The sequence below is a fragment of the Lethenteron reissneri genome, chromosome 57 (assembly GCF_015708825.2).
Source record: "Lethenteron reissneri isolate LAM-NWPU_2019-01 chromosome 57, ASM1570882v1, whole genome shotgun sequence".
NCBI lineage: Eukaryota > Metazoa > Chordata > Hyperoartia > Petromyzontiformes > Petromyzontidae > Lethenteron > Lethenteron reissneri.
This window is the reverse complement of record NC_083835.1, coordinates 6,188,325-6,215,372: the sequence shown is the minus strand read 5'-3', so window position 1 is coordinate 6,215,372 and position 27,048 is coordinate 6,188,325. Positions and strand designations below refer to the sequence as shown.

The window sequence follows — 27,048 nt, the reverse complement described above, 5'->3', positions numbered from 1 at the left end:
GGGGGGGGGGGCGGGAAAACGAAGGATCCGGAGAAAAAAAAATTCCACGTGACCACGGGGAGAGCATGCGAACTCCAAATATACAGCAGCAGGCGGCAGGGCCGGGATCGAACCCACGACCTCCTGTATACCGGGCGAGGTGGTTAACATCTCTCTTAGCCACCGTGATGATGAGAGAGAGACACCGCGAACTCCAAATATGCAGCAGGCGTCAGGGTCGCAATCGAACCCACGACCTCCTGTATACCAGGCGAGGAGGTCAACATCTCTTAGCCACCATGATGATGAGAGAGAGACACCGCAAACTCCAAATATACAGCAGGCGTCAGGGTCGCGATCGAACCCACGACCTCCTGTATACCAGGCGAGGTAGTTAACATCTCGTAGCCACCGTGATGATGAGAGAGACACGCGAACTCCCAAATATGCAGCAGGCGTCAGGGTCGCGATCGAACCCACGACCTCCTGTATACCAGGCGAAGAGGTCAACATCTCTTAGCCACCGTGATGATGAGAGAGAGACACCCCGAACTCCAAATATGCTGCAGGTGTCAGGGTCGCGATCGAACCCACAACCTCCTGTATACCAGGTGAGGAGGTCAACATCTCTTAGCCACCGTGATGATGAGAGACACCGCGAACTCCAAATATGCAGCAGGCGTCAGGGTCGCGATCGAACCCACGACCTCCTGTATACCAGGCGAAGAGGTCTACATCTCTTAGCCACCGTGATGATGAGAGAGAGACACCCCAAACTCCAAATATGCAGCAGGTGTCAGGGTCGCGATCGAACCCACAACCTCCTGTATACCAGGTGAGGAGGTCAACATCTCTTAGCCACCGTGATGATGAGAGACACCGCGAACTCCAAATATGCAGCAGGCGTCAGGGTCGCGATCGAACCCACGACCTCCTGTATACCAGGCGAGGAGGTCAACATCTCTTAGCCACCGTGATGATGAGAGACACCGCGAACTCCAAATATGCAGCAGGCGTCAGGGTCGCGATCGAACCCACGACCTCCTGTATACCAGGCGAAGAGGTCAACATCTCTTAGCCACCGTGATGATGAGAGAGAGACACCCCGAACTCCAAATATGCAGCAGGTGTCAGGGTCGCGATCGAACCCACAACCTCCTGTATACCAGGTGAGGAGGTCAACATCTCTTAGCCACCGTGATGATGAGAGACACCGCGAACTCCAAATATGCAGCAGGCGTCAGGGTCGCGATCGAACCCACGACCTCCTGTATACCAGGCGAAGAGGTCAACATCTCACCACCGCGGCACCCCAGTCCTTATTACTTTCCTTTCTGGAATCCATTCTCGATATGTGTCCAAACCATCGCAAATGTATTATCTTACATTGTCACCAACACTCATTAACTTTCGGCCCAGTTGTTTTTGACCAGTTTTAAAAATAGATTATATATGTGTGTGTGTGAAGCTACGGTACATAGAGATTGCGTGAAATACTGACAGCATCTCCCAGTAAACGTGCAAACGTCGGGCCAACGTTGGCACTCGGTCGCATGGGTTGGTGCAACGTCGCCTACTTGTTAATCAGGGGGGGGGGGAAATTGCACAAAACCTCTCCCCCTCCCACCCCACCCCAACTCCAAATCCTTTTAACAATTATTTTATCGCTTGGCACTGGTCAATAATATATCTCGCTTATCAGAGGCTAAAGAGAGCGCACTTTGTTAAATATTGGCACAGAGAAAACGTGATGTGCTTTTTTTTCGCTCAACGAATGGCTCCTGAGAGCCGAGCAGGTTGAGCGAACGACTCAAGAGGGCGGCGCGGCGAAGGAGGAGGAGCCACAGAAGAGGCGGCAGCGACGCGGTGAGCCAGCGCCAGCATTTCAAGCCGCTCCAAGCTCTGCAGCCCTCTATGCGGGGTGCTTAAAAACAAATGTGAACACTTCTGAGAATTTGCAACAATACAGAAATGTGCCTCCGGGCTCTGGAGACCACCTGAAGAAGATTCCAGGCACGCGTTGACAATGCTGGCGAACAAGTGGGAGACCCTTTAACTTTTTTAAGCCATTAACTTCACATTTGTTATCATGTTGCAGTGTATTACCCGTTGTTTTTCCATTAAAAACGATAGCCCCATAAAAGTGTTAACATTTTTTTTAACGTAACCTGCACATCGAGTTGCTTTCGTTGCCAATCGACGAGCGCTTCCGCGTGGGAGGAAACCGGAGCACCCGGGAGTAAACCCACACTCGTGCGAGGGGGAAACACTCTATCCCGTACGGAGGGAACAGGTGGAGTCCACAGTCGCCGTACCGCCGCCTCCTGGCGAGTCAAACCATGGCACCTCATCGATGCACTTGTGCGATCCGCCAACCCTCGCTGCCTCCGCTGTGTGCTGGATTACGTGCCACGTGCATAGCCACCACTATTGAGCCTTCACCATCATCACCACCACCACCGTCGTCGTCGTCGGCGATCGATCCACTGCTCAATGAAGGCCTCGCCAAGCCATCGCCATTCCATAAGCAGTTCGAACGACGATCGAAATTCCAAATTCCCAGCCCGGGGCGCCGACCCTTGCCGTGGGACGACCCGCTTCTCCCCACGTCGATGAGGATTATTTAGCCGCTCCACTCTGGCTCGTGAACGCTCCTCCGGCGGGAGTGACTCGACTCCAGGTCGCACGTTGAGCCCGCGCGATCTTTGCTCGAGACACAAAATCGACGTTTTCTTTAGGCTTTTAAAAAAAAGAAAAACGTCCCGACACGATTCGTAGCGTTAGGCACCCACGGTACTTTTGCATCGCAAATCCACTGCCGGATGAGGAGGGCTTACTTGACCATACTTTGCCATGTGTGCCCCGTGCACTGGCGGGGAGAGATGGAGGCAGGGAGTGTAAATGTGGGAGCGTACGAGTACAGTACAGCAACGTGTTCGTTGTTGTTTGTTGCCGCGCTGCCCACTATGCTCTGCCGTGCGTGGCGGTCACCCCGCACCGAGCGCTCACCAGGCCCAAGCCTGCTTAGCTCGCGGGATCTGTCGAGACCGGGGGGGGGGCGCATTGCGGGCGGCTTAGCCAAAGGCCAATTTAAAATAGCGAATGTAAATTGTGAAAAATAAAAATTGTGAAAATCCATTGTAATATTTCACGTCCGAAGTTTCAATTTAGAAAGAAGAAGAAAAAAAACCCTCTCGCGAATTAGCCGACGCGTTTACCCACCGCCGGCGGTCTCTCGTCTGGCTTCTGCGCTCCGCTCGCTACGGCATTGTCACAGGCGGAAGCGACGGGGCAAGGCGATGAGGTAGACAGCACGTGGGTCGGGTCGCCATCTGTATGCCTAAGGGATCAGACTTATCTTATCTTAAAATAACTTACATGGCGCATTATCCAAGGCCCTTTACAGAGAATTACCAGTGGTGTGACGTATGAATGTGACGGTGGAGATGAGGTTTGAATGAAAGGGGGGGCAAATCCGTGATGATGCATGAATTCGGTGAAAGCGAAATTTACGACAGCAAATGATGACGAATGGATTGCATTCATGAATGGGGTGACTGAGTGAAAGCCGCGTCATGAGAATATGAAGAGGAAACAGTGACGGTGGTGGTTATGACGGGGAGAGATTAAGGGGTCGTGGGGTGAGCAAGGGAACAAGTGGCTTGTGAGTGAGGAGCGGAAGCTTCGTGAGCGAAGGTGACCGCTTAACGCGGATGGGGAATTCTAGATTTGAAGCTTTCGTGACTGCAAGGATTCATACTCTTAGTTTTTTCGGTAAAGTCACGTAGGTAAAAAATACCCGTAAAAACTAAGTTTTTCACTATAAATCCTGTATATGCGTGGCATCGGTTTTATTTCATTATTCATTTCTGTTTTGCTTGAGTAAGAGTTTCATTTTTATCACATTGGTATTTTAAATTAAATATGAATTTTTTTTTCCTAAAAAGTGGAACATTTTGGAAAAAAAAAATTTCACGAAAATAAATTGTCACGCACAACGTGTCTGTGTGCAAAATGTCAGCTCGATTGGATCACGGGAAAAGTGGGTTAAAATACGACCGAAAGATTTGCACGGTCGTAAGCGCGCAAGCAAGCAAGCAAGTGAACTTAATATAAAGGATTTCAAAATGAAATTAAAATTAATGTATCTTGATACAGCAAATCTGGCTGTGACGGTCCCACCTGATGACGGAGACTTGTGTTGCCTCCGAAACGTCGTGATTTTTTATTTAATTTTTATGAATTTTTATTTCATTTTTTACCTACATGGTGACTTTACCGAAAAAACTAAGAGTACGCGGATGGGGAAGTTTGTTCCGGTGAAGGGGGCGCGCGCACGAGCAGAGAGAGCGAGCGACAGGGTGGATTGAGCACGAGGAAGAAGTGGAGGATAGAAAGCTGCTGTCCCGGGAAATCTGAAAGGCTTCCGCAGAACATTCAAACATTTGTTTTTGCCATTTACACGAATTTACATCCCCCCCCCCCCCCCCCGCATTATTTGCGAACAGCGCGGATGTGCAAACGCGCCGCGCGATATTTTTTCCGTTAGGATCCAGAGGCGCGGGGAAAACCCGCAGACAAGCGGGAAGTCGGCCGCAGCAATGCGCCGAAACTCCGCGGCCCTGTGCGGTGGCCACGTTTGAGCCAACTCCACGAGTGATGGTGCTTACAACCGCCACGGTTTTTGTTCCGCAGGTCAGAGGTCAGAGGTCAGAGGCGGCAACCCTCCACCAGCACGAGGCCACGGGGGCCGGGCATCCCCTGCGCAGCGCGGCGGTCGACGCAAATTTCCCTTCCTGGCTACGGAACGTACAACCAATCCCATCGATCTGGAGCAATCGCAAGGGTGGCGGCCTTCTCCTACACCCTCATGACAAACACCGCCACGTTTGACTTTTACTTATCGGCAACGTTTGCCGAGTCGTTCAAAGAATTGTGTTTTGGGCGGGGGGAGGGGGGTTTACACAATAGCCAAATCTCTCCTCGGGTTTGCCTGCCGTATAGGGCAGAGACCATGAAATAAAATACAAAATATACATTTATCGATCTCATCATCATCATAATCACACATAGGATTGCACCTTGACGGGGTTATTCCAATCTGAACGACGTCGATTCAAAAGACGCCCTTCTCCAGGACTTCACGGCGGCGCCCATTCGTCATCTTGGTCGTCATCAATCAGCCATGGAGAACCCTCCCGACAGCCAATCAGCCGCCGGCAACTCTCGCGACCCCCGTGATGTCACGGGCCGCGGGGAAACGGCGCAGTCGACCCCACGTGTCCGACGGAACCGGACAGCCCTGCGGCTGTCTAAGCAGCGATAACCCTTACGTTATATATATTTATATATATACTAACACACGCGCAACGTTAATTGCGAAAGTCCACCCCAAAACCATCGCAACTTTTCAAAGTCGCCGCCTTGTGACGATCGTATTCATAGCAGCAGCAGCAGAAGACGCGGCAGTAGCAGTAGCAGCACTGGCAGTAGTCGGGATGCATTCATTTTTAAAACCGTGGCGAGACAAAGAGATCAACGGCATACACATTCCATGCTTTAAAGCCGACGGGATTCTCGCCCGCTGTATTTTTCCTGCGGTGCCGTGCGGCGAACCGGGCGCGTGCCACGTGAAACGTCGCGAGCGTCGCACGGCGTCGCGCGACTTCGCGAAGGCCGGTCACGTGACCGCCCGTCCGTGCCTCTCGTCCCCGGGACTCTCTCTCTCTCTCTCGTCTCTCTCTCTTCGGCGAAAGCCAAGCGTGGGCCGGAACTCCGTCCCGCGTCTCCACGCGCACAAACACAAATATAGTTTCAGTCCCAACGGTACATCGCCTCTGCAAACTGACATTATCCAGCGGCGGTTGTTTCGAGCGTAAAACTCTGCACTGGTTTCCGGCCCTTCTTGGGTCTCATCAGTAGGGCGTGGGCTTGTTGAACGAATGCTGCCGGGTGATCGGGCTTTGTTTGGCGAGAAGGCCGCCCCCCCTTCTGAACAAATCGTGGTCATCTCGCCGTCACCCCAAATCAATATTTGCCTCTTGCCCGCAGCCTCTCTCACCTCCATCTCCGCATGGAGACCTCTGTATCTCGAACCTACACCTCTGCCGTGTCTCCATCTCTCATCCATGTCCACCGTGCCGCTTCGCCTCGATATTTACGCCACGGCGAGGCAACGCCATTCTCGACCAGTGGCGGAGGGAGCGGTGACGGTGGAGGCCCCGTCTGGGTGGGCCACGCCGAAACCCTCCGTTCGTCGCCCCCACGCGTCCGGCCCGCCGGGCGCCGGCTCTGGCATCGCGGCTTCAGGCCGACGGCACCGCGTTGCCTTGCGCCGGCTGCTGCTGAGCCGCGGGCGGCGCACCGCCGCCACCGCCGCCGTTGTTGTTGCCGCCGTTCTGGCCGTCGCCGGCGGCGGCTGGCGGTGGGGTGGAGTCGGGCAGCTGGCTCAGCAGCTCCTGCAGCTGCTCGGGATTGGCGAGGCTGCGCAGCGCCTGGTTCTCCTGCTCCAGATGGCTGTTCTTCTCCACGAGCTCCTTGATCTGCTCGCGGAGGATCTCCACCTCCTCGCGCACCGCGAACATCAGGTGCGACTTCACCAGGTCCTGCCGGCACACGGTGGGGAGGGGGGGGGAGGGGAGGGGAGGGGGAGGATGTGACGTCGGCTGGAGGCAGAATCTCGCCATCGCCTGGGTGGCCGGCGGAGGGGAGATGTAAACAAATCATGCTTGTGATGGTTTGGACAGATAGAGGATGGATACCGGAAAGAATAGCGCACATGGTAATGCTGCGGTGGCTAGGAGATGTTAACTACCTCGCCCAGCAAACAGGAGGTCGTGGGTTCGATTCCGACCCCGATGCCTGGTGGTGTGGATTTTTCTTCGGGTCCTCCGATTTTTTACCCTCCACATTTAGAATCAACGTGCCCCTATAGCATTTGGCTGCTGTCAATTTCCACACGATGATCATTTTTGATGGCCAGGTCGCTTCTGAAAAAATATCTATGTAGCTCAGTGAGCATTACCTGCCAAAAATAAAAATATATATTCATAGTTTTACAGTTTTTGTAGGCGGTTGTGGTGCTTCGGCTTGTTCCGTATCGGCGCGTTATTTTTTGCCGCGACATTTTCCTCTCGTGCGAATCTCATTACGATCGAATTGTGTGTGTTTGCCTCGGCGAGTCACAGAGTTCCACTTACCATGGCTTGCTCGATCTTGTTGTCAATAGCGACCATGCTGGCTCCGGGGGAGCTGAGACACACGGGGAAGAGAAGAAAAGAAATCAACGGTCACCTGAGCGACGTGAATATCTGGGCGTTGATGCGGATATGTGGGCTTCGATGTGGATACCTGGGCGATGATGTGGCGATGATGTGGATATCTGGAGTTTGATGTGGATATCTTGACGATGATGTAGACATCTGAGCGATGATGCGGATACGTGGACGATACGGCTATCCGGACGATGCGGATGCGGTGATGTTCATTAGTTGACAGTCAAATGGACATTTCTGTATGAATGTATGTATCAATGTATGTATGCATGGATGTATGTATGTATGAATGAATGTTTGTATGTATGTATGGATGAATGTATGCATGTTTGTATGAATGTATGTATGTATGATTGTATGTATGAATGTATGTATGTACTGCATGAATGTACGTTGTATGTATGTATGAATGTATTATTGTATGAATGTACAGTATGTATATATGAATGTATGTATCAAAGTATGTATTATTGTATGTATATATGAATGTGTGTATTATTGTATGTATGAATGTATGTATGTATGGGGGGGAAGGACAGGAAACTGAACACACAAAGCACAGTTTTTGATTCTCAGAGATGGAATTTAGACAATTTGTAAGTGCAGCGCAAAATGTAATGCGATGGTTTTTTGTTGTTGTTGATGTTGGGCAGTCAGTGTTGACAACTCACTGGAGTTGAGAACCCGCTTTAATCTCAACTCGGTCTGGGTGAGTCTACGGGACTCTGGGTGAGTTTATGGGTATACGTGATTCACTTGTGGCCAGGCTTGAGACTGTCAAATCACTAGAACCCGGTTTAATCACAGGCAGCTGCCTGGATTAACGTTTCAAGTTTTAAGTTTCAAGTTTCATTTATTAGGTATCGCCCTGTGAGCCATGCGGCTCTTAAGTGGGGTGCAACCCAGGATGGACCCCCCCAGCAAGGCTGTGTCGCAGTCAATAGTCCGATTCACAGTGGCCCTCAAAAGACCCTGTGAGATTATCCCTAGAGTAGAGTAGGCTGCGAGCGCTGCAGCCAGGGTCTGAATTTGACAAATTTGATCGATGACTCGCAAGTTCATCTTCTTGGTTCTTTCGGTAAAGTCACGTAGAATGGAAATAATAAAATAATAAAATAAAACATTATAAAATTATTCTCACGACGTTTCGGCCACAACGCAAGCAGCCGTCATTCAGACGCTGTCTCCCCGACAGACCTGTTCTTCACCTGAGGACGGCTGCTTGCGTTGTGGCCGAAACGTCGTGAGAATAATTTTATAATGTTTTATTTTATTATTTTATTATTTCCATTCTACGTGACTTTACTGAAAGGACCAAGAAGATGAATCCCTGCAGTCACAAAAGCTTTAAATCGAAATTTGACTCGCAAGTTGCTTAATTGGGAAAAGCCACGAGGCAAATTTTGCTCCGACGGGTAGAAAATTTTCGATTTTAAACTTTCGTGACTGCAGGGATTCACATTCTTGGTTCTTTCGGTAAAGTCACGTAGACAAATGGTCACTTTAGCAGGGTTGGCACCTCTGATTAGCGCGGTTGGCTACGTACGGTGCGAACGAAGTTCAAAGTACGTACAGGCCCTCATGATGCTGGCCCGCAGAGTGCGTGTTTGCGTGTTTGTGTGCGTGCGTGCGCTTTACAGCTTTGGATAACCTTCGAATGGATACGTTCACCACACTTTGACCAGAGTGCTCAGCGCGGGACTTTGTTCTCGGCCAAGGAAGCCTACCTCGTGACAGTGTCAAAGCCACGACCCGTAGAGTCATTCAACCGTTCCCAACACAAGTGGGGGGGGGGGCGAGGAATGCGGAATTGAGACTCCGTCTCCAAGGCCACACAATGCCACGAAAAAATGCCACGGAACGCAAAAAATAGATTGCTCAGAAAAGGAGAGCCGTCGTATTTTTAAGGCAAAAGCTGAAGTGTCGATTTAAATCTTTCGTGACTGCGGGGATTCATATTCTTGGTTCTTTCGGTAAAGTCACGTAGAAGGGAAATAATAAAATAATAAACATAAAACAATAAAATGTAATTGTTTTATTTTTTTATTCCCTTCTACGTGACTTTATCTAAAGAACCAAGAATATAAAATTTAAAGTGTCGCAAATGTTGTTCAACTACAGCACGGGCTGCATACACGTCACTGCTTGCATAAGCACGGATCTGAAACGGATTAACTTGCTTCGGTTGCGTAACAAAACGTCTCGCAGCCCCCCCCCCTCCCTCCCCCGGTCCCCCGCCCCCATCATCGGCAGCTGTCCCTGTGTGGCACAAGGTGACTGAACGCCTGGCTCGGCGATGGGCATGCGTCTGCCAGGAGGGGCGAGAGATGCTGTTGCCCACAATTAAAGTCGCGTATGAGATTCTGCTCATTAATCAACTTGGGCACATTCTAAAGGAGAATGACGCCTCGGGTACACGCCAGAGCTGAACCCTCTGCGCGCGGCGCCATAATCGCCGGCCATCATCTCTCCACTGCTGGATGAAGGCCTCCCCCCACCTCCCCTCCCCCCCGGACGTTCTCTCGGATCGCCCTCGGAACGGCAACTTCCAATCAGGTAGGCGGTAGGGGTCACGTGACCAGGTCGCGGAACGCTCGTGGGGTAAAGAGTGGGTACTTTCCACGTCTCGCAAGATCTTTTCGGCCAGCGCGGAAGAGTAGGCCAAAAACACCCGACTTTGGGTGAACACAGAGGTCGCAACCGGGTACCCGATACCCGTACCCTACCCGATACCCGGCTACCCGTACCCGGCTGGGTACGGGTAGCCTTTTGCGACCCTGGTGCGGCCGGGTACGGGTACGGGTAGGCCGTGAGTCACTGGTGAGTAACCGTTTGTCACTCATTTCGGGTAGGGTACAGGTAGGGAACGGGTACCAGTACCCGGCCGGGTACGAGTACGGGTACCCACTTGCGACCCTGGTGCGACCGGGTACGGGTACGGAAACAAAACCCATTTGCGACCTCTGGGTGAACACCAGCGCGGGTTCAGAGCAGGGAGCGCGTGTAACATTTTACCGAGGGCAGCTGAAGTGAAATATAAATGGTCCGGGAGAGTTTGCGGAGGGGGCTTTGGATTTGGTTTGTCGACGTTAATGAAGCGGACACCGCCGTGGAGCAATGATTCAACAACACGCTCCACTTGCAATCCAGAGGTCACCGCTCCGATTTGATCTCCCCCCCTCTCCCCACCACCGCCCCTCTCCCCCGCCCGACCGCCTCCGTACGCCACGGTTACTCCGACGACGGTGGGGGTTAAAGTGCGGGCGCTGCCACCTCGTCCGCCCACTTTCCAAGAGCTGTCGAGTTGTGGGGACCCTTCCGCCAGCAGTGGCGTTTCGCAGGCAATTGCAGGGGCTGCGCCTTTTGCCTTAAAATTTGCGCTCGTGTGCCCCCCCCCCCCCTCCACCCCCTCTCCGCCACACCAAGCAAAGGTGGCACCAGCGGAGGCTTCGGTGTGCGGGGCAGCGCGCGGGTTGTGACACCGCCGCACGAATGTTGTCCCACACCTCGCTATCATTTCTGAAGCCACGTCGGGGGTATTGACCACACCCCGAAGCCAAGCGCCGTTTCAGCTCTCGAGTTTCGACATCGAACGGAGAGCTCCGGCGTTTCTGCAAATGGCGAAACAAGAATCGGCTAACCCGATACCGTTTCCTTTTCTTCCCCTCCCCCGCCCCCGCCCGTTACACCGCTACGTGCGTTCCTGAAGCAGGAGCTGCCGGCACAGTGGGGCGAAACGTCGGACACCGCGCCGAACAACGCACAAAGTGGCACGACCCCAAACCGCGACGGAGAGCCATGTAGCAGCAGCAGCAGTAGCAGCACAACCGGGGGGTGGGGGGAAACCACCCGGGCGGTGTTCTTCTCGCGACTGAAGTTGGCGCTCGGCTACGATCGCGCAAGCATGACGCCAGATCGCGTCCCGTTGCCCTCCGCCGCCGCGACGCGGGCGAATGGATGGAGCTTGCCGGCATGCTTTATTGAACAGCAGACCGGGAAGTTGCCAATTCTCTTCGCGATGCTTTGCCGTTATCAATTCCAAAATTGTGACCGCGTCACCGGCACGCAAACGGCCCAAACTCTTTCGCGACAAACAAGGCCCCCTAAACATCTAAACAACGTGACGTGACGTGCGGCTGATGGGCGTTCGTGCAACCCTTCCACAATTCCGGGTTTCGTGGTTTCCTCGTTCACCACTGAGAGGCTATAACCCCCCCTCCCTCCCGTCTTTTCACCCCCCTGTCTCCCGCGCCCCCCTCCCCCCAATCCGACCCAGCTCATTTCAGACTCTGTATAGGAGGGGGAACTACCTGGCCTAGAACAGGGGACGACTCTAGAATGTTCCATGCACTAGGAGTGTACGATTCCCTCTGTTTTCCATGAAGGGAGGGGCTCATCTTGATCCTTCCAAGCCGACCAGTGCAGTCTTTCTGGCTACGGCGTTAAAGGTCTGCGAGTGGGGCATGTCGACGTCTCGTTTGCCGTGCCAAGTCTTCGCGCTATTAAATATTGAACAATACATTGCCCGCCGTATGGCGGTCGTTGCAAAAAAATCGAAACGAGCGATGAAGTTCCCTCCGTCGAAAGATCGCCAAGAATAAGTGCTGCAAATACATATAAATAAACATTCACACGATAACACCATTTTCACACATTTCGCAGATTCCTCTACAGACATCACATGGCCACTATAAATTCCACACCAGGAATGACGTTTGCCTGCAACTCGCCCTCCCCAACTATCCGCGGTCCAAACGCCTGAATATAAATATAATCCTCGGCTCGCCATCGCCACCATTGCCACCATCGTCGTCGTCGTCAAATCAGTCGTGAGCAATCCACCGCCGGATGAAGGCATCCTCCCAATTCCACTCACGGACGAAGGCCTTCCCACACCGTCAGTCGTGGGTGCCGTTTGACCAAACTTCGCCACACTGGCCAAGTATTGGCTGGTGAATCACACCACGGGATGTCAACTCAGATCGCTAGGCTCAAAGCGCAGTGCGCTGACCGCTGTCCCACCGTTCCAACCCTTTTGGTAGCTCATTATTTACAGCCTTGCGAAGGCTTCCCCCCCGCCCCCCCCCCCCCAGACCGTGACGGCCACGGCGCTTGCTTGACCGCTCCGGCCAAGTGCCGCGTTCGTCTAGCGCCGTGATCTTCACTAATTTCGGGGCCCACGCCGGCGCTGCGCGTGAGGGCCGCCACCCATTTCAAGCCATTGGGGTTTGACATCGGCACGACGGTGATGGGAAGCGTCGGGGGCCGCAAGGATGGGCCGCCAACGAAGAACACTGATCTAACGGGACGGGGGGGGGGGCGAGGGGGGGGACGTCACGACAGCCACGGACGCGAGCCGTGGCAGGGAATCGAACTCGGGAGTCGTCCCCGGGGTTCAAAGTGCATCGGCGGCCGGCAGACCGAATCACCGAGCGGCCCGCCCGGCCGCTCCACGGAGGTTTTGCTCGGGGGCCCAAAATAGCAACACAGACAGGGGGAGGAGGAGGAAGCATGCAGCCGCAAATTACCCCGAGTGACGGGCGGAGGTGGACAGATACAAAAGCGACGCAACCGACGACGCACGCGGAGAGATACAGTAGAGTGCGGCACAACGCAGCGCTGCAGTACGGTTGTGTACCGTCAACTGTTCTGGAGCTGCGTATATGTTTACACCGAATGTGGACGTGGCACGCGACCGCCCCGTGTGCTCTCGGGTTGCCAACTCTGGACTGCTGGTGCTATTCAGGGAGATATTTTTTTTCGTTGGTTGTCGTTCTTCTTATTATTATGATAATGAATTGATTTTCTTTAAATATCCAGTCGTCGTCGTCGTCACAATCTCAGCGATTTGCTTTCGATGGTAAACACCGAGGAACTGGATCGATGCGATTGCCAATTCCAGGCTTGGCAACCCTCCCTGCGCTCCCTCCCCCCCGCCCGCCGCATCTCCACGTTGCCACACAGCCTATGACACCTGCTTAGCTTACCCGACCAGACCTCCTGAAGGGTAACACGTTACACGCAATGCCCTCTCTTTCCCCAAACCTGCCAAAACGCCCCTTCTCCGCAGGACCGCGGTGATTTATTCGACCATGCTTCACCGCGCCCCGTCGGCTCAAAAGGCGGTGGGGGGAAGATCAGCACAGGCGTGCGGGAGCGCAGAAAGTACTGCACAACAGTCGATTTTTTGCTTTTCGCTTAGCGGCCTCCTGCCGCCCATCCAGGCGGTGCCGTGACGGCGTGTGCGATTGACGGAGCTCGTGTGAACGTTGTTCTCCGAAACACAACGCCACTGCTGTGCCCTTCCGATGCAATCTCCCCGGGCGCATCTCTCTACACGCCCAGCGACCATGCCGACGTTGGCGCCCCGACGTTGGGCCGACGTTGCACGTTTACGGAGGGACGGGGGGGGGGCACCTCCTGCTCCTTCAACTCGACGGAGACGATCGTTTTGCGGAGGAACGATTCCCCCTTTGGTTTTCGAAAACCAATAAAAAAACAACAAAACTGTTTTTTTTTTATTTTACCAGGTCAGGTCCACCGAGCTGTGTGTAGCTCTTGTTCAGAAGCGGCCTGGCCGTCTCTAAAACGACAGCCCGACGAGGTGGATTTATGGGGGCCGAATACTCCAAACGCGTGTTTATAAATGTGGAGGGCAAAACCGGAGGACACGGAGAGAAATCCACGCGACTACGGGAAGAGCGAACACGCAAACCCCAACCATACAGCAGGCGTCAGGGTCGGGATCCAACTCACGACCTCCTGCATACCAGGCGAGGTAGTTAACATCTCACCACGGAGAGAGAGAGACACGCAAACCCCAACCATACAGCAGGCGTCAGGGTCGGGATCCAACTCACGACCTCCTGCATACCAGGCGAGGTAGTTAACATCTCACCACGGAGAGAGAGAGACACGCAAACCCCAACCATACAGCAGGCGTCAGGGTCGGGATCCAACTCACGACCTCCTGCATACCAGGCGAGATAGTTAACATCTCACCACGGAGAGAGAGAGACACGCAAACCCCAACCATACAGCAGGCGTCAGGGTCGGGATCCAACTCACGACCTCCTGCATACCAGGCGAGGTAGTTAACATCTCACCACGGAGAGAGAGAGACACGCAAACCCCAACCATACAGCAGGCGTCAGGGTCGGGATCCAACTCACGACCTCCTGCATACCAGGCGAGGTAGTTAACATCTCACCACGGAGAGAGAGAGACACGCAAACCCCAACCATACAGCAGGCGTCAGGGTCGGGATCCAACTCACGACCTCCTGCATACCAGGCGAGGTAGTTAACATCTCACCACGGAGAGAGAGAGACACGCAAACCCCAACCATACAGCAGGCGTCAGGGTCGGGATCCAACTCACGACCTCCTGCATACCAGGCGAGGTAGTTAACATCTCACCACGGAGAGAGAGAGACACGCAAACCCCAACCATACAGCAGGCGTCAGGGTCGGGATCGAACTCACGACCTCCTGTATACCAGGCGAGGTAGTTAACATCTCGCCGGAGCTGTCCTGGCTCCCGTTCCCTGTGAAACTGTAATCCAATAACGTTCTACACGTCTTGCAGATTTGACAACACGCAAAGCTGCTCACAACCAGCAGAGGAAGGCCCGACCGCCACCCCATATGCCTCTCACGCGTGTCGCGCGACCACTACATTTGCTCGTATGGATTATTCTCAGCCTTGCCTGAACCACCAACTCAAGAGATCTAACGATGCGCGCAGGTGTGCCGCCGCTGCCGCCGCCCGCAAACAACAGGAAGGCCCGGCTCCCATGCCATATGCCCTGCGCGTGTGTCACGTGACCACCGCATCGTACGTCGCACGTAACGATGCCCTCAGCCTCGTCTAGACCGCCGGCTCGGCAGGGCCGAGTGCGCGTGGCCGTGCCGCCATCGTCATCGTGGTCAAGGCCGCCGACTCTACAGAAAGCCGGGGCGAGTGGATCCACGGGTGGCGACGTCAGCGGACGGGCCACGGCACACGACGGCGGCAGCAGCAATTCTCGCCTCATCGGCGTTTAGCGTCCGCGGTGTGGCCGGCCAAAGGTCTGAGAACGTTCTAAAGTCCTCGCCACCCCCCCCCCCCTTCGCTCCGAGGCGTCTCGCGAAGCCGCTGCCCGACGTCACTGCAACGTTACTCCTCCCGCTGCCCCCCAATCGACGCCATCTGTGCCACCGCGGTAAATGGTTGTTGTACCTTAGCCAGAGGTCGCAAACGGGTTTTGATTCCTTAACCGTACCCGGCCACACCAGGGTCGCAAATGGGTACCCGTTCCCTACCCGAAATGAGTGACAAACGGTGACTCACCAGTGACTCACGGCTTACCCGTACCCGGCCGCACCAGGGTCACAAACGGGTATCGGGTACCCGGTTGCGACCTCTGACCTTAGCCTCGGGCGGCGGGGGAGGGGGTGGCAGTTAAACCCAAGTGATTAAAGTGAAATACAAAAATGTAGCCCGCTACTTTGTTGCCGTTGATGGCAACATTCGCAACGCCGCCGGTACATTTTCCAAAAGGTAAAAGGCGCGGCCCTGCAACTGCTCGCTCACCACACCGCTGGCGGAGGTTGCGGAGGTCCCCTCTAGCGCGTGGGGTATTTGGCCTACTCTTCCACCCTGGCCAGACAACTTGGAAGAGGCGGGAGTTCCCACACTTTACCCCACCTGCACGCGGCCGACCGACCGATCGACCGACTTATTTGACGCCGCTGGTCCCTACCATGGTAAGTGACGCAGGTTTGCCTTTTTCAATTTGCAGGCAATTAATCCCGAGCTCTCGGGAGGTTTAAACGCATTTCTCAACGGATTAACCGAGAAATGCTGGGAGCAAATTGTGAATAAGACGAAAAAAGAGCCTTTGTTGTGTAGACTGCTTGAAATGGGAGGTTCCAAGAGTTGTTAAGGTGCGGCTGATGTAAAAGTGCGGTTGCTGTAAATGGGACTGAGCCTTTGTTATGTAGAGGTGGTGCGGCTGAAACCGCACCGAACCTCACAATGGCTCCTCCCACCCTCAACCAGTATATATACAAGGACTGTTTTCTTGGAATTTCTCTCACTTGATACAGCAATCGTGCTGTGACGGTTCCACCTGAAGACGGAAGCTTGTGTTGCCTCCGAAACGTCGTGATTTTTATTTTATTTTAATTTAACTTTTATTAATTTTAATGTTTTACCTACGTGACTTTACCGAAAAAACCTAAGAATATAAATCCTTGCAGTCACGAAAGCTTCAAATCTAGAAGAAGAAAAAACACAATGGAGGCATTCCCTACCGTCAAGGCCAGAGACACAGAGAGAGGCCTCTTCAACCTCCCAATGACAATCACCGAGAGGGCAGGCGCCAGCGACAAGACGATTGGCAGATTATCCCGTATCTTTCGTTTGTTATCATGCGTGAGGGGAAATAAAAATAAAAAGTTCAAGGTGATATCGGGGAAGAAGAAGAAAAAATGTTTCGCTCACAACCGCTGAAAAATTACGAGCCGTGGGTCAAGTTTGGTCAGGTCAATGAAGCGCCCAACACCGACACAGGCTGGCGAGGTATTTGTCCAACAATGGATTGACAGAGGGCTGTAAATCGATTTCCGTATTCTCTCTATCATAAAACATGCTCTTCCCCCACCCCCCCGGTATTATGAAGCAAAGGTCGTGGTGGTGTGGCATTTTTATAATCCACGAGCGGTTTTTTTGGGGCAAGATCGCGCGAAAATAAATGTGTTGTTAAACCCGCCACCATCACCCAACGCCACCATCACCCAACCAAACATGACAATTCGTTACTATCTGAAGCTTTCGTGACTGCAGGAATCCATACTCTTTGGTTCTTTGGGTAAAGTCATGTAGGTAGACAAAATAACAGATCACGACGTTTCGATCGCCACACAAGCGATCGTCATCAGGTGGGAGAATCACAGCAGGAAAACTGCTGAAACGGGCATCACGACGCAGCCGGCAAGGAACCAGGCAGCAGAGGTCGCAACCGGGTACCCGATACCCGTACCCTACCCGATACCCGGACACCCGTACCCGGCCGGGTACGGGTACCGCTTTGCGACCCTGGTGCGGCCGGGTACGGGTAGGCCGTGAGTCACTGGTGAGTAACCGTTTGTCACTCATTTCCCAACGTCTTGTCTCTTCTCACAATTCAAGTTCCTAGAATCAACCCACCCGCGCCTGCAACATGGCTTCATCCCAGAGGTCGTAATCGGGTACCCGATACCCGTACCCTACCCGATACCCGGCTACCCGTACCCGGCCGGGTATCGGGTAGGGTACGGGTACCCGTTTGCGACCCTGGTGCGGCCGGGTACGGGTACGGGTAAGGAATCAAAACCCGTTTTCGACCTCTGCCAGGCAGGTTCAATTTCCCGGGAAAACCAGCAGATCTCCTGACAAGAGGGCGGCGATCACTGGGAAAACCAGGACAGCTGGGAAACTTTAGCGGCAAACCACAACCCCAACAACCCCCCTTTGCACACACAGAACGCCCCGGCGCGCTCTCACACTACGCGACACCGATATAAAACTTTTCCGTGAACGTCAAAGTGCCATTTATACGACGGTCAATAAATAACACGGAAAACCTTAACGTGCCGTGTTTAACGTTAAACATTAATGTGACTTAAAGTGTCAAAATTAAGTGCACTTTGCTAATTAGGGTCGACTTGACGATATTACTAACGATAACAATTCCAAACGTTTTCAGCCCCTTTTGTGAATGCAAAACATGTCGGTCACCGGGGTTTGTTTGACCATACTTCACCACGCTGGTCACCCAGGACTGGTTCAGATGTCACTCACCACCGATGTTAGCCGTGGCCTGGGATTGAACTCACATAGCCTGTTGAACTTTTTTCGCACTATACAAAGCCAAACGTGTCAATCGGAGGTGCGGGGATGAACAACAGATTATGGGACTCTGTGTGAGTCTATGGGACTCTGTGTGAGTCTATGGGTCTCTGCGTGAGTCTACGGGTCTCTGTGTGAGTCTACGGGTCTCTGTGTGAGTCTATGTGTCTCTTTATGAGTCTATGGGTCTGTGTGAGAGTCTATGGGTCTCTGTGTGAGTCTATGGAGCTCTGTGTGAGTCTGTGGGTCTCTGTGTGAGTCTATGGGTCTCTATGTGAGTCTATGGGTCTCTGTGTGAGTCTATGGAGCTCTGTGTGAGTCTATGGGTCTCTGTGTGAGTCTATGGGTCTCTGTGTGAGTCTATGGGTCTCTGTGTGAGTCTATGGGTCTCTGTGTGAGTCTATGGGTCTCTGTGTGAGTCTATGGGTCTCTGTGTGAGTCTATGGGTCTCTGTGTGAGTCTATTGGTATCCGTGTGAGTCTATGGGTCTCTGTGTGTGTCTATGGGTCTCTGTGTGAGTCTACGGGTCTCTGTGTGAGTCTATGGGTCTCTGTGTGAGTCTACAGGTCTCTGTGTGAGTCTATGGGTCTCTGTGTGAGTCAATGGGTCACTGTGTGAGTCTATGTGTGTTGAACTTCTTTAGCTAACCGTGCAAACCTTTACGCTTATTCTACCCCCTTTCCCCTCAAGCGTAAAACAATTTTAAATCGCAGGTGATGCCAGCGTCAATTAATTCAGCGAGACGGCTCGTTGTATAATCATTACATGTCATTTGTACGTCGCCAAGTACATTCCGATGGGCTAGCAAGCATTTACTTGCCGAACAGTTTAAACGTCGCCACGTGACCGCAATACTTTGGGGTGCATGAATACGGTTTTACAGAACTTTACGATCGCAAGCTCGGCACATCTGAGATGGCCAAGACCATGGGACCTCTTATGCCAGTACCAAAATATACTAATAGGGTTTTTCCTCTTTTTTCTGGCAACAAAACTGACACCTTTTGCAAGGAATCATGCTTACATTAACCACAATACTTGCAGTCAAATGCAAACAAAAAACAATACTCTGGTAATTTATGCGTTGTCTTTGAAACTGATTGGTCCACACCAGAGACAGCTTTCTTTAGAGCCTCGTCTCATATGGTGTTCGACCAGATGACGCCAAAAGGCGCACAGTTCAAAGACAACGCACTACCAGAGTAATGAGGGCTCGGGGTGAGCAGCTACATCATGGGACCTCTTTTGCCAGTACCAAAATATACTAATAAGGTTTTGTTGCCAGAAAAAAAGTGGAAAAACCATATTAGTATGGCCAAGACCGTTAACATTCCCCATCTCATCTTTACGCCTGCTTTTACAGCAACGATGTAATAATGCACAATGAACTGCCCAGTGGAATGCATTTGAAGCGGTTACTCAAGCCAAGCACGGAGGAGATGGAGCGATCAAATCAGTTCGTGGCTATTGGATTGTTACATCACAGGAACGTAAGATATTGTGGGGTTGGTATAAATGATAATAAGTGTTTATTATAGCGGGAAGATATTTCACGATCAGTGGATTTAGGATTCTGCGCGGCCTTTTGATTAATTGGGCCAATCGTCCTCCAAAATGTGGGACCATTCTGAAAAATATCAAGCCTTGATTTGAATTAGTGGGATTTCTCGGGGAAAAAAATTATCATCGGATTATTTTTATTCTAATTGAGGGATTGAATCGACGGACAATTTGGATGACAGGAACTAGGAGAAACGTTGATGTTTATTGTTTTACGTTATTTTGCTGAAGTAAGGTTTTTTTTTTTCCCCACCGTTAATGTACCAGCGGCGGTCACATTTAGACAGCTGTGCTGTCCAAAGGGACATCTTAATTCTAATAGAAGGGCACAGAGTACGCTGGAGTCTCTCGTATTTTTAGAAAAGGCAAGTGGCAAATTGCCGTGCCCGATCCATTTTGCATGCAGCCGGTTGAAATGAATGGAAAAAACCCAAAGTTGAATATCATAAACGTCCACACAATTACAGCCAGTGACGGATGACGACGATCGTCCTGATGATGACGCCAGTGACGATGATGGTTTGGAGAGGATAACGGAGTAGGATTGACGATAATGGTGGTGACGATTATAATATCTGATTAAAAACCTATGCCCTGCGCCCTAAACAAATTCGACGATAAAAGATCGCAAACCTCTTTTAAATCCTTTTTTGGGCAGCAGGGCATGGGTCTTTCGATCAGCCGTACGCATTCGCACCTGTCCCCACCGATTTATTTGACAATTTATTTTTTAAAAAGTGGAAACTGCACTTGTTCAATAAACAAGAGGATTTGGCAACGTCGCGATACACCGGTGTACGGTTTGTGGTTCACAATTGATTTTTGGGTCAGATCGCGCAGGTAAAAATGATCGTCGCAAAGCCATCTTCCTTCAGCCGACGCAGACGGCTAAATAAGGTTGTCACGTGACGGACAAACGTGCCGATTTATTGCCGCTGCAGCACAGCGGTGCGTTGCTGGAGAGCGATCCACGTTTAACGATCGGGCACGGACGTTTCGCTGGTGGTCACAGCGACAGCATCATCAGGTAGCTGCCAGAATTGCGAACATGGGATTCATCTTCTTGGTTCTTTCGGTAAAGAACAGGTGTTCTTCACCTGAGGACGGCTGCTTGCGTTGTGGCCGAAACGTCGTGAGAATGATTTTATTATGTTTTATTTTTATTATTTTATTATTTCCCTTCTACGTGACTTTACCGAAAGAACCAAGAACATGTGCTCCATCGTTTGGCCCTTAAACGTTGAATGTATTCGCCTAAATGACGTTACGTTAGATTGTGAGATTGTGAGAGGGGGGGCGGGAAATGCGGTCAAACAACATGCTCTCTGTGATGGCATGAAATAAATTAGAAGATTTTAATTAAAAAAACACGATGAAACCCGCTTGAAAAACACACGTTCGTTTACACGATGCCAATTCTATGGAACAAGGGCAGCCCCTCTTCTCAAGTAAAATAAATACTGGAAAATCTTACAAGAGATGTTCAACACAGTTTTGTTTTTTTAATGTCACCCTACACCCTACAGTTTTATTGGAAACACAGCAGCACAAATTTGCTCCATCCACGCTCGCCCCTGGCTGCTGTTCACACTTGCTCAACCGGGCGGTATCAATGCCTGTCCCGGTTCAGATTTTAGCGCATTTTCGAATTACTACAATATTAAAGTTTGTTTTTCCACTCGTTGTTGGGGCTTCTAATCCCTATAAATGAGTTAGAACGTGCTGGCGGGGTTTATCTGCCATCGCGAATAGCCCAAATGGCAAGCCAGCTACCGCTGGGGTTCCCGCGACGAGATATTTAGTGGTACATTATGACGACGTTAATTTTGACGTGACCATCTCAACGATACAATTTTTCCCGTAACGATGTGAACGTTATTTTAAAAAAAATTTGACCTAATGCTTTTCTCTACTTTTAGTCGGTGAAGATGCACGTACTGAAAAAAAACAAGATTCCTCAACTGCATTTCGCTGAAAATAAGCTGGCCATGCGCCTTAATTGACGGGACGCTACGATCCGTGTGGGCATTCGTGAAAAAACCAAAACGATGAGCCAGGAACCGGGGCGTCGAGATTCACTCGCCACCGATGGCAGCCGCGCCTGGGGAATTGACCTCGGGGTCGCCGGCCTCGTCACGCCACCCCGCTCATCCCGAGCCAAATCAAGACGGGGAAAAGTTCGTTCGGTCGCGATCGATATGCAACGCACGGGGGCCGCACCGGATAAGCGCGGCGCGAGTCGTTGAGTCGTTGGTTCAAATCCGTGGCACGGGGGGGGGGGGTGTGGGATCATCGGCTCAGTCACCGATCCCCCTGGGAGGTTTTCGTGGCTGGGGAGGGGGGGGGTCCGTACCACCGGTCACGGACGTCAACGACGGCAGGGGAAGCCCGGCTCGGGACGTTCAACCGATTCGGGCCGCGCGTGTGATTTCACGGGGAGATCACGTTGACCACCTTCCTCGACGAGGGAGAAACGTTTGAGAGATATCATGGCGTAAGTGCGTGCGTGCTTGTGTAAGTGCGCGCGTACGTGCTTGTGTAAGTGCGTGCGTGCGTGCTTGTGAAAGTGCGTGCGTACGTGCTTGTGTAAGTGCGTGCGTACGTGCTTGTGTAAGTGCGTGCGTACGTGCTTGTGTAAGTGCGTGCGTACGTGCTTGTGAAAGTGTGTGCGTACGTGCTTGTGTAAGTGCGTGCGTACGTGCTTGTGTAAGTGCGTGCGTGCGTGCTTGTGAAAGTGTGTGCGTGCGTGCTTGTGTAAGTGCGTGCGTGCGTGCTTGTGTAAGTGCGTGCGTGCGTGCTTGTGAAAGTGCGTGCGTACGTGCTTGTGTAAGTGCGTGCGTGCGTGCTTGTGTAAGTGCGTGCGTGCGTGCTTGTGTAAGTGTGTGCGTACGTGCTTGTGTAAGTGCGTGCGTACGTGCTTGTGTAAGTGCGTGCGTGCGTGCTTGTGAAAGTGCGTGCGTACGTGCTTGTGTAAGTGTGTGCGTGCGTGCTTGTGTAAGTGTGTGCGTACGTGCTTGTGTAAGTGCGTGCGTACGTGCTTGTGTAAGTGCGTGCGTGCGTGCTTGTGAAAGTGCGTGCGTACGTGCTTGTGTAAGTGCGTGCGTACGTGCTTGTGAAAGTGCGTGCGTACGTGCTTGTGAAAGTGCGTGCGTACGTACGTGCGTAAGTGCGTGCGTACGTGCTTGTGTAAGTGCGTGCGTACGTGCTTGTGTAAGTGCGTACGTGCCAAACGTTGAACCGGCTTTCTTCATCCATGCTCCAGAATTTGTATTTAGAGGGGGAAAAATGTGGGTGCATTGCCCCACCTGACATGATGCATGTACGTATTTTCAACTTCGATCGCACCGTACGTAGCTGAACCGCGCTAATCAGAGGTGTGTGGGAAGGACAAAAAACTATGGGTCTTTGTGTGAGTCTGTGGGTCTCTCTGTGAGTCTATTGGTCTGTGTGAGTCTATGGGTCTCTGTGTGAGTCTGTGGGTCTCTGTGTGAGTCTGTGGGTCTCTGTGTGAGTCTGTGGGTCTCTGTGTGAGTCTGTGAGTCTGTGGGTCTCTGTGTGAGTGTGTGGGTCTCTGTGTGAGGCTGTGGGTCTCTGTGTGAGTCTGTGGGTCTCTGTGTGAGTCTGTGAGTCTGTGGGTCTCTGTGTGAGTGTGTGGGTCTCTGTGTGAGGCTGTGGGTCTCTGTGTGAGTCTGTGGGTCTCTATGTGAGTCTTTGGGTCTGTGTGAGTCTTTGGGTCTGTGTGAGTCTTTGCGTCTCTGTGTGAGTCTGTGGGTCTCTGTGTGAGTCTGTGGGTCTCTGTGTGAGTCTTTGGGTCTCTGTGTGAGTCTGTGGATCTCTGTGTGAGTCTATGGGTCTCTGTGTGAGTCTGTGGGTCTCTCTGTGAGTCTATTGGTCTGTGTGAGTCTTTGGGTCTCTGTGTGAGTCTGTGGGTCTCTGTGTGAGTCTGTGGGTCTCTGTGTGAGTCTGTGGGTCTCTGTGTGAGTCTGTGAGTCTGTGGGTCTCTGTGTGAGTGTGTGGGTCTCTGTGTGAGGCTGTGGGTCTCTGTGTGAGTCTGTGGGTCTCTATGCGAGTCTTTGGGTCTGTGTGAGTCTTTGGGTCTGTGTGAGTCTTTGCGTCTCTGTGTGAGTCTGTGGGTCTCTGTGTGAGTCTGTGGGTCTCTGTGTGAGTCTTTGGGTCTCTGTGTGAGTCTGTGGATCTCTGTGTGAGTCTATGGGTCTCTGTGTGAGTCTGTGGGTCTCTGTGTGAGTCTGTGGGTCTGTGTGAGTCTTTGGGTCTGTGTGAGTCTTTGCGTCTCTGTGTGGGTCTGTGGGTCTCTGTGTGAGTCTGTGGGTCTCTGTGTGAGTCTTTGGGTCTCTGTGTGAGTCTGTGGGTCTCTGTGTGAGTCTGTGGGTCTCTGTGTGAGTCTGTGAGTCTGTGGGTCTCTGTGTGAGTGTGTGGGTCTCTGTGTGAGGCTGCGGGTCTCTGAGTGAGTCTGTGGGTCTCTATGTGAGTCTGTGGGTCTCTGTGTGAGTCTGTGGGTCTCTGAGTGAGTCTGTGGGTCTCTGTGTGAGTCTGTGGGTCTCTGTGTGAGTCTGTGGGTCTCTGTGTGAGTCTGTGGGTCTCTGTGTGAGTCTGTGGGTCTCTGTGTGAGTCTGTGGGTCTCTATGTGAGGCTGTGGGTCTCTGTGTGAGTCTGTGGGTCTCTATGTGAGTCTGTGGGTCTCTGTGTGAGTCTGTGGGTCTCTGTGTGAGTCTGTGGGTCTCTGTGTGAGTCTGTGGGTCTCTGTGTGAGTCTGTGGGTCTCTGTGTGAGTCTGTGGGTCTCTGTGGGTGTCTCTATGGGTATCTCTAGAGGTCTCTGTGAGTCTACGGGTCTGTGTGTCTGTAGGTCTCTGTGTATGTATGTTAAACTTATTTTGCACTACCGTACGTAGTGCCGGCTCCAAACCACAAAACCGAAACCACCGGGCGAGACATTCCGCGCTCACCTGTCGTCTTCAGCCGTGCCCACCGCACCTTGAGCCACACCAGAGGAGGGCATCGCCACCGCCACCGCCGCACCGTCCGCTCCTCCGCCAGCGGTTGACGGCTCCGCGAACGCCTGCTGCTGCTGCTGCTGGTGGCCGTCCAGCCGCGGCACGACGCCGGCCGATCCCAGGAGGTACCGACCGGCGCCCGCGGCTCCCGCCGGCAGCAGCAGCGGCGGCGGCGGAAACAGCGCGGCGTCCATCTGCGCCGCGTCCGCGAAGCCGACGTTGAACGTCTGGGCGAGGGCGACGGGCAGCGGAGACGTGACGCCGGCGGGTTCGCCGGAGTGGACGTTCGACACGATGTTGTCGAAGCCCAGGGCCACCGGCGGAGGCTGCGCGAGAACGTGGGCGTTGACCGCCCTCCCCGCGGCGCTCTGACCGCTCTGCTGCTGAAACATCGGCGCAAGCTGCTGGGGGGGGTCCGGGCCGGCTTGCGGCGCGGTGCCCAGCGGCCGCAGGTGAGGGTTCTGCGCCATGAACTGCTGCTGGCCCTGCGACGAGTGCATCTGCGCCAGCACGGAGTTGAGCTGCTGCGTGACGGCGCTCGGGGGGCTCTTCGGCACCGCGGGGAACCCGGCCGCGATCGGCGACGCCGGCTTGTGGACCGCCGACGACGCCAGCGAATGCTGGAGGAAATTGCCGTCCGCTGTTTGAGGATGCGGCGGCATTCTTTGCTGCCAGGCCTGCTGCTGCTGCTGCTGTAGAAGCACCGGCGGATGCGGAGAATTGGCCCTCATCTGCAGTTCGGACAAATTCGGTAACGGCGCTTGTGGCGGCAGCTGCGGCGGCTGCATCTGAACGCCGAAGGAGGGCATCTGCTGCTGCTGCTGCTGCTCCATCTGCTGATCTAAGAGACCGCCGTGGAATCCAAGGGCCTGCTGAAGCTGAGGGTTGTCAGTCCCTTCCTCCACGAGGCAGATCCCATAGCCCTGCTGCGGAACTTGCAACGGCTGCTGCTGTTGCTGTTGCTGCTGCTGTTGCTGTTGCTGGCCAGCCTGCAACAGAGCATCGCTGCCCACGTTCGAGGCTGTCACGCTCTGCAGATTGTCCGGAGCCCAACCTATGCCCGGAAGAGCACCCGGCACGCCCAACTGCTGCTGCTGCTCAAAGAACCCACCGCCCCCGTTGCCCGCAGGTAGCGTGTTGCCGCCGCCGCCGCCGGCCACCTGGCTGGGCGCTGGTGCGGCAGCTTCGTAGTAGCCCTGAGGGAAACCCGGCAGTGCCGGGTGCGCCACCGCGAGAGGGGCCAGACCCGGCTGGCTCGGGCCGCAGGACGCGGCCGGCACGTCCCGGCCCATCCGGTGGACGCTCTCGCCGCCGAGAGGGTCGCATTGCTGGGGGTGCTGGTGGTGCTGCTGCTGCTGTTGTTGTTGTTGGTGTTGTTGGTGGTTGTGTTGTTGCCCGTACGCTTGGCTGTCGAAGGCGTGGAGGGACGGCACCGGGCCGGAGAATGCGACGCTCTCCCGGGACACGACGGAGCAGGCGTCGTGGTGGGCCAGGGCAGAGGCCTGGCCCACCACCACCTCCTTGTCCTTCTCGTAGAAGTCCGTGCAGTTCCAGCGGCCCTTCTTGAAGGGCTCCTTCTCCACCAGCTTGACGACGCGGAATCGCGAATTGCAGCCGTGCGGAGTCGCGTGGGCTTGCGGCTGCAGGTGAGACTGCGACTGCTGCTGCTGATGATGATGATGATGACCGTAAGTTTGGTTGCTCTGCGAGCTCGCTTGCTCGACGTGTCCACCGACCACAACCTCCACGGCGGGTGCCCCACCATCGGCTCTGAACACCATCGAGGTAGCGGCAGGAGCAGGCTGCTCAACCTCCTCAACATCGCCGCCGCCGCCGCCACCGTCGCCCGACTCCACCGCCCCAGGCGTCCCTCGATCTCCGGGCTCGGCGGGCGCCAACTGCTCCGTCTCGTCGGCCGCGGGGAGGAAAATCATCTCGGCGCAGGCGGCGGCAGCGGGCGTGTCGAAGATGTCCGAGCAGGAGCCGCCGAGCTCCTCGGTCTTCGTGGAGGCGTCGTCCTCGAGGTCGAAGCTCACCTCCGTGTCGTCCCCGGCGCTGTTGCTGTGCGCCCTGGCCGTCGTCACGCTCGTGATCTGGAAGCCGCTCTTCTTCTTGCTGCCCGCGCAGTGCGGCTGCCCATTGTTGAGATCCTCCGCCGTGAACGACATGCTGGCTCGGCTCGAGCTGGCTCGGCACGGGCTGGCTCGGGCTGGCTCGGCACGGGCTGGCTCGGCACGGGCTGGCTCCGGCCTGGCTCGGCACGGGCTGGCTCAGGCTGGCTCGGCACGGGCTGGCTCGGCACGGGCTGGCTCAGGCTGGCTCGGCACGGGCTGGCTCGGGTTTGCTCCGG

The 27,048-nt window shown here is 53.7% G+C and overlaps 1 protein-coding gene across 1 annotated transcript; it reads right to left on the bottom strand.

Annotated features, from left to right (window-relative positions):
* On the bottom strand, positions 1–26,986 carry LOC133357190 (TSC22 domain family protein 1-like). Its single transcript, XM_061575016.1, has 3 exons — positions 24,651–26,986; positions 7,179–7,230; positions 1–6,584 (listed from the first exon to the last, which is right to left on the bottom strand). Exons 1-3 carry the CDS (start codon positions 26,864–26,866, stop codon positions 6,285–6,287), a joined length of 2,568 nt encoding a protein of 855 aa, XP_061431000.1. The 5' UTR covers positions 26,867–26,986; the 3' UTR covers positions 1–6,284.
* Positions 26,987–27,048: the final 62 nt, after the last annotated feature.

Bases quoted from the DNA above. Each gene is read 5' to 3' on its own strand.
- LOC133357190 (XM_061575016.1), bottom strand. From the start codon at position 26,866: ATGTCGTTCACGGCGGAGGATCTCAACAATGGGCAGCCGCACTGCGCG. The intron at 7,231-24,650 runs GTGAGCGCGGAA...CGTGTGTCTCAG, and splicing joins GGCACGGCTGAAGACGACAG to CTCCCCCGGAGCCAGCATGG. The intron at 6,585-7,178 runs GTAAGTGGAACT...GTGTGCCGGCAG, and splicing joins ACAAGATCGAGCAAGCCATG to GACCTGGTGAAGTCGCACCT.